This window comes from Enoplosus armatus, chromosome 9 (genome assembly GCF_043641665.1).
Source record: "Enoplosus armatus isolate fEnoArm2 chromosome 9, fEnoArm2.hap1, whole genome shotgun sequence".
NCBI lineage: Eukaryota > Metazoa > Chordata > Actinopteri > Centrarchiformes > Enoplosidae > Enoplosus > Enoplosus armatus.
In genome coordinates this window covers 10,297,119-10,307,856 of record NC_092188.1, presented here as the reverse complement: position 1 = coordinate 10,307,856, position 10,738 = coordinate 10,297,119, and the positions used below count along the sequence as shown (strand labels likewise).

Below are 10,738 nucleotides of genomic sequence, written 5' to 3'. Positions count from 1 at the left end.
GTGCATGTTTAACTATCCGCTCGATTCCGTGAAAATGGTGCGAGTTTGTACCAGAGTGTGGCTGCGCAGCTGAAATGCTTTGACAAATCATGAGCAAACCCACCCATTGAGTCACGATATCCACGTTTAGTCGTTATGAAGTCATTTATTTTCCCCTGAGTGATTTCATCGTCCTCTCGGGCTGATTTCGAGACGCTGCACAGTCAAGGCTGGTTAGTTTAGCACAGGTGTAGGCGCATCCCCGCCGTGCGCGTCCATGTTGGGTACTCCTTCCATTTTTTGGGCCAAGGTCTTTCCCTGTGTTAAACTATATGTGCTACATATACTCGGGCTGCTCTGCCTTAAAGACTCCCTCCCAACATAGTTTCGTCCTCCTCTCTCCTCTCTCTCGTCCTGCTCTTGGATGTTTCCTCCACATCCTCCCCTCTTATCCATCACTCCTTCTTTCTGTTGGTGTCTTTCTTTCCTGCGAGGCTTAGAGGTGATGTCAGTCTGTAGATTGTGACAGATTAGAGAGAATTAAACCTTTTGTCCCCCTTGTGGCTCCTATCTAACCAATTCAATTGGCTCATTACTTTCTGGGTGAGGGAGCTGAGGGGCCTGTCTCAGAGCGCTAAAATGGGATCGTTATCGCAAATCTAACAGGAAAACCGAATTTTTTCGCTCAATCTCAATCCCAAATCCACAATGGGCTGTTTCTCCAAAAGCTGCAACAGCTCTTGAGAGGATTGTTTTGGGGGGGATGAAGTGAGCACAATACATGGGTAGCAAAGAGGTGAATTTGGCCCCCTCATTTCTGTCCAAATCCATTCTAAAACAGCAGGATGTGTTTCATCTGCTGCTGAGCGAGATGAGGGTGCTGTCCGTGGTGCTGAACAAGTCTGGAAGAGCCACTCAGGCACATCCACTCATTTCTGCTGTGTTGCAACTCCAATTGATTCACACTCCTTCCTGACCACCTTGGCACATCCTCCAACTACTGGAAGGTGTGATTGTTCATTCCCGAGCCGCCCAACTCCCCTCTGCTCCCTGCTCGTCTTTACATCTCCCGCTCTTCTGTTCCCTTCAGTCATTTCATGGAGTTGTTTTTGATTTTACAGAGACTACCTGAAAGTCTCTCAATCACACGGGCTTAAACTCTGGTCCTCCAGTCAAGTGTCAGCAGCAGCAGTAGCCACTTCTGGGCGAGTCACAACCTCTGATTAAAGAAGAAAGAAGACGGAAAGTTGAGGAGCGAGCTGGTGTGAAACTTAGAAATTCATACAAATCTTCAATTGTGTCTCAGATGGAGGTGGCATTTTGTATCTTTGTATCCTGCCATTTATAATCTTGTTTGTCTTACTTCTTCCCTCACATCTGTCCGTCCCATCAGTAACTCACTTCTTTCAGCCTTAACTTGCCCAAACTTGTCATTTCTCAGAGGGATTTCTCTGTACTCTTTACCTCCAGCCAGCTCTGTTCTTACACATACGCCTCGCTCGACAAGAGAAGCTCTATTTGTCCCCCGTGCAGCATAGAAACTGAAACAACTTCTATAGTGGTCTCACACAATGGCTGTCCAGATAAGATCAGGCCATGCTTCTTCATCTTTAAGATGCTCTGTGCACAGCAGTGCTTCTCTCCTGGGTGCCAGCTGGTGCAGGGCAAAACACAGCAAACCAAAACATCAATGTTGAAAGATACTAGGATTTACAGTATTTTATGAACAGATTACATTAAACACAAAAAAAGATGTGCCATTAAATAACCAGGTGCTGATGAGCGGTTTCTGTAAAATAATAGGCAAAAGCAACTATAATTCTACCATACAACATTAGATATAAATATACATTTCCATTTCCAGAAGATAATGATCCAATACTCCAATACTATAGAGGAAGAGTAGATCCATGATGCATACATTTCCATAAGATACCATAAATATCAGAGTACAAAATACATGAATTTCCTCATAATAAGATACATATCGGAAATTAGTAGAAAAAATCTATATTAAAAAGAGGGTACTATACAACATACATAAGAATACATTACAGAAGTCAGAGGAGGTGAATAGTATTTACAGAGTAGATGTAAAACCTACATGTGTTAATAATACCTGTCTTAATAAGGGATGGGGAGGGGAAGGGGTTGTGCCAGGAGGGATTTTAGTGGCTCAACTTTACCTCCATACGAGGTTACCTGTAGGCACAGAGAAGCAATGCAGGTTAGACATACTAGCACAAGTTACACAAATGGACTCAAGTCTAATGCCTCATTCATTAATCTGTAATCATTTTCTTAATCTTTAAAAGTTTATTCCCCACTAGAATTACTGTATCTATTATAACTCTGCTCTTCAAAGACTTGTCTTGTCAGACAAAGAAAGGATAAAGTGATTCTCATGTTTTGGTCATTAATTTGGTATTCGGTTTCTGATGACAAAGCGTTCCTAAGTGCCTGATAAATGGTCAGTTATCAATTAATTGGTCACCTTAAACGTGATGTGTTTTATTACAGGTTTTGACAACAAAGTGACAAGATACAGACGTTGGATTGACAAAATATGTGAATAATGTGGCTTTGAGTGATTGACCTGGACTTTTGTGCAACACACAGGTGAGGATTTATAGATAATTATACAAGAAACTAAAAAGAAGAAAGACTGAACAAGAAAGAATCCGGTCAGCTGCAGTGCTGTGAACATCTTATTAATGACAGTCAAACAGGACATAAGTATGCAAATAACAGCTCAGCGCCACAGTGACGTGCAGAGGAGAAGCTCAAACACACATCTTTTCAACCCTTGAAGCAACTGCGTTACCTCAACAGAAGAACATGCCTGATTTCACTCCTGTCAGCTACCGTAAGCACACCTGGGTGGAACTTGAGTAGTTACATGATCGTCCAAACTGGACAAGTGAGGAGTGAAAAACATTTCCGGCTGCAACAAATATCAATTATCTTGTGACAGTAGGGGTCAGACTTTGGTGTGAGAGCTCTTGTCCACAATTCAGGCTACAAACAGCACAGTATGTGTAATGATGCTGGAAATGCGTACTCACTGGGCCGCTATTGCAGTTTTGAATGGCTGGCGATCGGATGTCAGTGTGTATTTACACCTTGTTGCGGAGCAGGCGCATTGCTTCATGGCCATAATTGGGCTCTTCCTGCCCGTTATTAGTGTCACATTTCATTTAAAGTGACTTGAATGGCCCGTCTGTGAGAAACAACGTGATATTCACAGCAGGCGTGAAGCCACTGAGAGATGCTATCATCATGGGCCAAGCTCCTGCTGAAAGAATTTAATGTGGTCCTACAGTTTAAGCTGGCAGTTCCCAATTAAATGACCAGCAGGTGTATCTAAAAAAATAATTAAAACATATAATAAAAACCTAGTGTATTTACCATACATGGAAAAAATTTGTAAACTGAAAAAATCAAAGCAAAAGTGAAGCTGAGCTCGTACAAAGAAAGATATGAGGAGAAATGACATGTCAGCTGCATAATGTATAGCTCAACGAAATGAGGGTGATCACAGTAAACACAGACCCCGTCCTGTGTTCTCCATTACTTGTAAAGCTGATGATACTGAACAGTGGTCCAAATTAAGCAGAGGCTAGTGGCTGAACAATCACACACACACACACACACACACACACACACACACACACACACCAATGGAAACTCACAAATTCATACAGACAGCATGCTTACAGGATTTGCAGTGGAAGTGAAGTCTTTCCCAGTGAACCAGAACTAAGTCACAGAAAGACCATGTGTGAGTCACACAGGACCCCTCCTCCCTTTCCTGATCTGTGTGTGTGTGTGTGTGTGTGTGTGTGTGTGTGTGTGTGTGTGTGTGTGTGTGTGTGTTTGTGTTTCTACTATCTATCCCGCAGTTTTTTAAGTCCTTGTCTAACTTCAGCGGTTTACCATGAAATCATCATCTGTTGCGTTGGCTCCTCTCTGACCTTTGACAGGATTGGTTGCCACCGGATGTGTCACTAACTCATCTTTAGCAATAACAAGGCGAGACAGGAAGATAGCCAGTAGCTGTTAGCACATGTGTGCACTTCACATCTGTCTCAGTGTTTCCCCCTCCCCAACGACCTCCCTCCATGACCCCTTCCAAATTTACCTACACTTTTGTCTCTGCAGTTTTGACGTGTAATTCCTCTTCTCTTCTAACACCCTTCCCTCCCTCGTTTCGGCCTCCAGATGAGTTCGTGCAGCAGCCGTGCGTTGACCATCCTGTCCACGGTGTTCGGAGCCTGCGGGCTGCTGCTGGTAGGGGTGGCAGTGTCCACAGACTACTGGCTGATCATGGTGGAGGGCATCATCCTCCAGCAGAACCAGAGCATGGAGGTGAAGATGGCGCTGCACTCAGGCCTCTGGAGAGTTTGCTTCGTGGCTGGTAGGAAGATGCAACAAAATGTTTGTATATTTGCATTCAAATATTAAAGGATTACTGTAGAAGAGAGACACACGTGCACACACAGCCAAACAATGCTGCACTTCATCACAGCGACAAACACACAGACACAGATAGAATAAACCGGCCGAGCAGCGAGGGAGAAAAGAGAGAAAGCGAGCTTCTGGCCTGGAGAATCATAGCTGTCACAAAACATGATCGTTACCTGTGAGCAGGACTGCAGAGACCCACATGCTTTTTTTGGTTTTGTTTTGCTCCCTCATGCGTCACTGACTTTGATCCTAAAAGCAAACCCCAACATTTTCTGTGTGTGTGTGTGTGTGTGTTTCCTCTCAGGATCAGAAAACGGGAGATGTGTTGCGTCAGAGTACTTCACTGAACCCGATATAGAGATCACCACTGAAAACACTGCAAATATCCTCAGTAAGTAACACATAAAACAGCACATTATCTGTTGTATGAGAGTCTGCAGTGGTGTGTAACTGCAGAGTCCCCCTGCTGATTGTTTGGAGTACTGAAATTTGGACATAACATTGGACATACAACTATTTGTCGATTGATAGAAAACTATTGATGATCGATTAATCGCTTTGCTGCTTTTTCAGTTTTGTATCACCGTGAACTGAATATCTTTAGGTTTTGGACTGTGTGTTGGACAAAACAAGAAATCTGAAGACGGACTCTGGTGGATTTCTGATGTTTAAGACTAAACTATTGATGAAGAAAATAATCAACAGATCAAACAATGATGAATCGTTAGCTACAGCGCTTCTTGATATCACTTATTCTCTAACATTAATCAGATAAACTACATTAAAGTGATTTAGAAAAACCAGATCGTCCTCATAAACAAAGAGACAAAGATGTTTTTAAGTTATTTACCTGGTAAAAGAAAAGTTAAATGAAAATTTAAAAAGTGGGTTTTGATCCTGAGAATAATTTTCTAAAGGAGGTGTGAAGGATTTTACTCAATAATGCAATTTGGAGAAATTTTGCTACCTTAAATTTCTATCAGTATTTCAAAACCGATTCTGCTGTTAGAAAACATTCATCAACATCAAGAATTTACATACAATATAAGACTTTTGGTTAGGTCTTCCATCTTCAGGCAGTCCTGAATATTCAGCGCTATGTACTTGCTATAGTACATACTGATGAAACAATAACTGAAAAGCCGAAATTCAGTGATGTCTCTCTGTAATCTTACAAGTTTATATCCATGTTGCTGTGTTTTGTTGAAACATTTTACATCTTAAATCTGTTTCCCACATTTAAAAAGCAATAAGATGCAATTAAACAGTAAATTTGTCAATAACTTGTAAGAAAAGAATACGCTCTTTCCTCACTCTATTGTAGTGGTGGAAGTCACGACCAGGCATCTCTTTATAGACTTGACTGCCTCTGATTGTATTAACTTTTTAAGGTCCAGCTCCGTTTAACACTGTGACCTCTCCTCCCTGCAGAGATGGTGCGGACAGCCACGCCCTTCCCGATGGTGTCGCTGCTCTTCGTCTTCACGGCCTTCGTCATCAGTAACATCGGGCACATCCGGCCTCAGCGCACCATCCTGGCCTTTGTGTCCGGCATCTTCTTCATCCTCTCAGGTGGGACCCATTAGTCATGTCCTGCTGTCATTCTGTGATTGATTACAGCGGCCTGGTGTGTCCTGTGTCACACGTGGAGACACTCCATCACGGCTCTATTTTTAGTGTATGATGCAGGTGTGTAGGCCGTCATCAGAAAAGGTGACTGGATTAGGTTTCAAGAGAGTTCTCACTTTTGACTTTGCATTACTTTGGGATTAAACAGATGTGAGTCTTTGCATTTACACGTTATACAAATACATGCAATATTCCCACAGTACCATGAGCAGGTTTTTCAGCTTGATCTTCTGCATCAGTGTAGTTAACCTTCTTGAACAGCAGGTGGCTGTAATGCTCCCACTTCTTGCCCTCTGTGTGTGTAGTAAAAACTGTCAGGAGCCAAATTGGAGCTCATGTTCTCTGAAGGCTGTTTCACTTGACATGTTTGAGAAGGAAGCAGCGCTGCAGAGCTCAGAGGAGCTTCAAACAGAGTCTGCCGTGACAGCTCCGACTTGCCGTAGCGGGGACTAGCTGATAAAGGGTGTTGCAGAATAATGGGTGTTATGTAATAGGGGTTATGTAATGTTTATAGCCTGTGCTGGAAGTGTCGCAGTGTTTTACTTTATGAGGTATTTTGATAATAGGGTGATAACAAGGGGCAAGTGTATCAAATCGCTTTTCAGCGGTTAGATATTCTGCTGCACTAAGCCTCTCTCTCTCTCTAAACACTGCCTTCCTCCTGCCCTCCCTCTGCCTCCCCCCTCTCTCTTGTTCACCCAGCCTCTCAGTTTTCTTAGCTCCCCCCCCCCCTCTCATTTCCCACTCACTCCCTCATTCAGAGTATATTCCTTCAGTATTCTGAGTCACTGTGGATGTGGTGCTGTTTGTGGACCGCTGAGTGATATGAGCTTATTCTGATGGCATCATCACCGACGCGGTGGTGTTAGGGTAAATATTGTAGTTTGGGTCGGCCATGTTCTGGTTAATGTTACAGAATTGAGAGCGGCAGCACAAAACACAGCATGGAGCCGCAGCTGTTCAAGCATGGTTAGTTGCTATTGCTCTCTTTACTCCATCTCTCTCTGTGAGACTTTTTGTTTCTCCCTCAAACACACCACAGACATCTCGCATATGCACGTGTACTTGGAGACATTTAATTTACCTCTATTTCTTCCTTCTTTTGTCTCACACACATGCACACACTTCCTTGTTTTCCATCTGCTCGTAGTGTGCACGTGCAGTTTCCTGGTGTTACTTATTTAGATGAAGATGTACTTCCACTACATGACTGACAGCAGCATGGTTTCTGCATTTTCCACGCTTTTCAATTTTAAAATCGACAACACAACCTCTTAAGCTAGCCGTTTATGTTAAGGACATAACCGCTCTGCAGCCCTGTAGTACATTTGAATGTTGCAGTGAAAGCTAAAAATACTCATATTCAGTGCTTACAGCACGCAGCTTTCTTTGAATATTGATTCTTCGATGTTGGCCATATGTTGTATCTCATGCATTTAACATGTCTGAGGCAGGGTGGAGAGCGTGAGTGTGCTTGGAGGAATGAGAGGGTTTAATGTTGTATGTGTTGCTTCTGGGTGAAAAGGGTCATTTATTCAGTTTTCCATACGATGATGAGTCCTTTAACTTTCCACTTTGAAATTTTTACTTCCTTTGAATCTTTTTCTCTTTCTTTAAAACATACCTTTATTGTGATTTTCAGGAAGAACCTAATTATGAATGTACAAGCTCAACCAGTAATCAAAATGTGACATTACAATATGACAATTAAATTAAAGCTACTTTGCTCTTGGGATGAGTGAAGTGAAGACATAGTTTAGTTTTAATAGATATCTGCAGGCAAACCCTGTCTCCTAGAAATTACATTTATATACTACTAATTTGAAACAGCAAATGTGTTTTGAGAGAAAAGTATGCCACCTGAATTATGTTACTCATCACCATAATTCTTTAATGAATGCTTTTTGACCCGACAAGGATCTGACTGCAGAATGTTGTCTGCTGAAATGGATGGATCTGTGGTTTGAAGTCAGCGTGCGGGTGTTCCTCTTTTCTTAAAAGGATATGCCTGCCGAGTCACAAAATGTTTATTCATTCTGACATTTCCAAATATCATTGGTTTTTCTTTGCAATATCCTGCAATACAACATCTGCTCGTAGGAACTAGTATTGTTAACAAGTATTGTTAAACCTTTACGTGGTTATGTTTTGGAAACTCAAAGCACTTGAAGCACGAGACAGGGCATAACCACGATCTGTCCCTAACCATACCCAGTGCTTATGCTGCCTAAAGCTAACCACACACTAACCTCTTTACAGTTGACTACAACTTCCTACACTCGAAAAACATTTATCACTGAAGATAACCTGAAAAATCTGTAGTTTATAAATGTAATTTTACATGAGAAAGTGTTGCTGCAGGGGAGGAAGGAAGCCGCTTATACAGAGTCTTTCCCAATAAACACACACATACAAATAAAGGATATCGGACACAAGATGAGAGCAGCTTCACAGTTATTGTTCTAATACTGTAGAAAGTGTGCCAAATTTTCAAAAACCCATCAAGTTTGTTTTTTGTAAAAAGAGATGACATCCCTTTTAGCGTCTGGGAAACTCTTTACCCATTAATTAGCTCTGCATTGCTTTGTTTCTATGAAGTAAAGGTTTTTCCTTTCTGGAGGTCATCAATCGTCATCTCTTTATCTGTCGTTATGACACATCCACTCTCTCTGGTCTCTCTCTCATCTCTTCATTAATGTTAGCATTTTAGAGGCTAATTGCTTGGCGTGGTCACTCCACATCCCATCGCCCTGTCTCTCTGTCTCTTAAACCTTCGCCACACTGGTGCAGCTGTCTGGATTGCTGTATAATGACCTCCTCTCTCTTTCTCTCTCTTGTATTGGACACTCTTCTTCTCTCTGACTCACTGTCATTGTTAATGTGCTGTGTGCAGGCCTCAGTCTGGTGGTGGGCCTGGTGCTCTACATCTCCAGTATTAATGATGAGGTGATGAACCGGCCCAGGGAGCCCGAGCAGTTCTTCAACTACCACTATGGCTGGTCCTTCGCCTTCGCTGCCTCTTCCTTCTTGCTCAAAGAGGTCAGTCCGGGCTTTCTGTGTGTGTGAAAATAAAATATGTGACAAAGAGTGAGAGAATGAGTACATGTGTGTCTGTTTGTGGAGTATGTATGAAGATGATGAGGTATCAATGGTTATGATGCAGAACTGCAGGGTTTGTGTGTGTCTGTGTGTGTGTGTTCATGCGTGCATTCCATGCATGCTGCAATTTTATGTGAATCTTCTGCCCCCCTCCCCCCCCCCACTCCTTCTGCCTCTTTCCCATCATCAGCAGCACTGCTCTTAATGTGCTGCAGTAGACAGTTCAGTGTGAACTTACCTCCTCTATCCTCGCCTTGCCTTCTCCTTGCCTTCTTCTTTTGCCTTTCTTTCCCTTTCCATCTGTTTTATATGAGCTTAAAAGACGTTAAAGCATATCTTCATCTTTCTAAATCCTTAGTAATCAAAGCACATACTTTCAACTCGCCGCCTTTCCTTTAACACTTCTTGCCTATCAGTCATTTTTAATCTAATATTCCCCAACTATCACTTGTTACTATTTCTTTGAAAATGTATTTATCTCTGAACTCAATTTATTTAGGTAACAAAGTCCCTCTCTCCCTGTCGCATCTTATCTCCCGCTCATCTCTTCCTCTTCTCACTCACTGTCTCAGGGGGCCGGGGTGATGTCAGTCTATCTGTTTATGAAGCGTTACGCCGAGGAGGAGATGTACCGCCCCCACCCTGCGCTCTACCGCCCCCGCCTGTCAGAGAGCAGCGACTACAGCGGCCAGTACCTCCACCCAGAATCTTCTTGGCCTCCGCCGAAGCGAGGCCGCAGCACCTCCATAGCCTCCAGCGACATCTCCATCCAGCTCAACCAGGCACCCCCAGCGCCACCCAAAAGCAACCTCCAAACGAGCGGCCAGGGCAGCCCGCCCTCTGGGTCCTCCTCCGCAGGGAGCTACCAAATGCCCCCTCAGTCTGCTGGCTACCCCTCCACGCACACCCTGCCCAGGTCGCACTCCTCACACCCCCAAGGGCAGGCTCTTCCCATGGCCATGCCTCCATCGCCCGTACCTCCACCTCACTATCACACACACATGCACATGAGTGCCTCCCCCTGTTAGGAAGAGGGAGGGAAGGAGAGACACTGACTCCTCATAACCATGTATACAGTACATTTAGATGATGGACGAGAGTAAATGCTGAGCTTGGAGCACAGATCACGTGAGATGAAGTGGAGGGAGAGGTGATCAAACATAAAAGATGTAGCTTTGGAACAATATGAACTGAGGACGATGGAGGTTTTGGGGATAGATTTAACAAGATTGTGGAGAATTTATGGAAACTGTGATGGACAGAGAAAAATAAAAACAGGAGTAGAGAAAGAGGAATTCAGTTTGTCATGATGGAAAGAGGGAAAAAGTGTTTCCTAGAAAGACTTTAGAGGTTAGGTTGAGTGACAGAGGAGATATAGGGGAGGGAGAGAAAGGCAGGGAGAGCGAGGGGCTGCGGTATAATACGAAGATACTGCAGTGCTGCAGGAAATTTGTATGCACTTGGAAATGTGCAATGCAAAACACTGATCACACAGACTGAGGATGCACATCGTTTTATACATACATAATTCATGCCAATACATGGACTATGTTCCTTTTTACCA

The 10,738-nt window shown here is 43.3% G+C and overlaps 1 protein-coding gene across 2 annotated transcripts; it reads left to right on the top strand.

Annotated features, from left to right (window-relative positions):
- Nucleotides 1-4,200: 4,200 nt before the first annotated feature.
- cacng7b (calcium channel, voltage-dependent, gamma subunit 7b) lies at nucleotides 4,201-10,202 on the top strand. Of its 2 annotated transcripts, XM_070912282.1 has the most exons (6): nucleotides 4,201-4,396; nucleotides 4,751-4,837; nucleotides 5,878-6,018; nucleotides 8,969-9,114; nucleotides 9,747-9,978; nucleotides 10,144-10,202. In XM_070912282.1, the coding sequence occupies exons 1-6, from the start codon at nucleotides 4,201-4,203 to the stop codon at nucleotides 10,200-10,202; spliced, it is 861 nt and encodes a 286-aa protein (XP_070768383.1). The 2 variants fall into 2 exon arrangements, with proteins under 2 accessions (XP_070768383.1, XP_070768382.1); XM_070912281.1 differs by having other exon boundaries at nucleotides 9,747-10,202.
- Nucleotides 10,203-10,738: the final 536 nt, after the last annotated feature.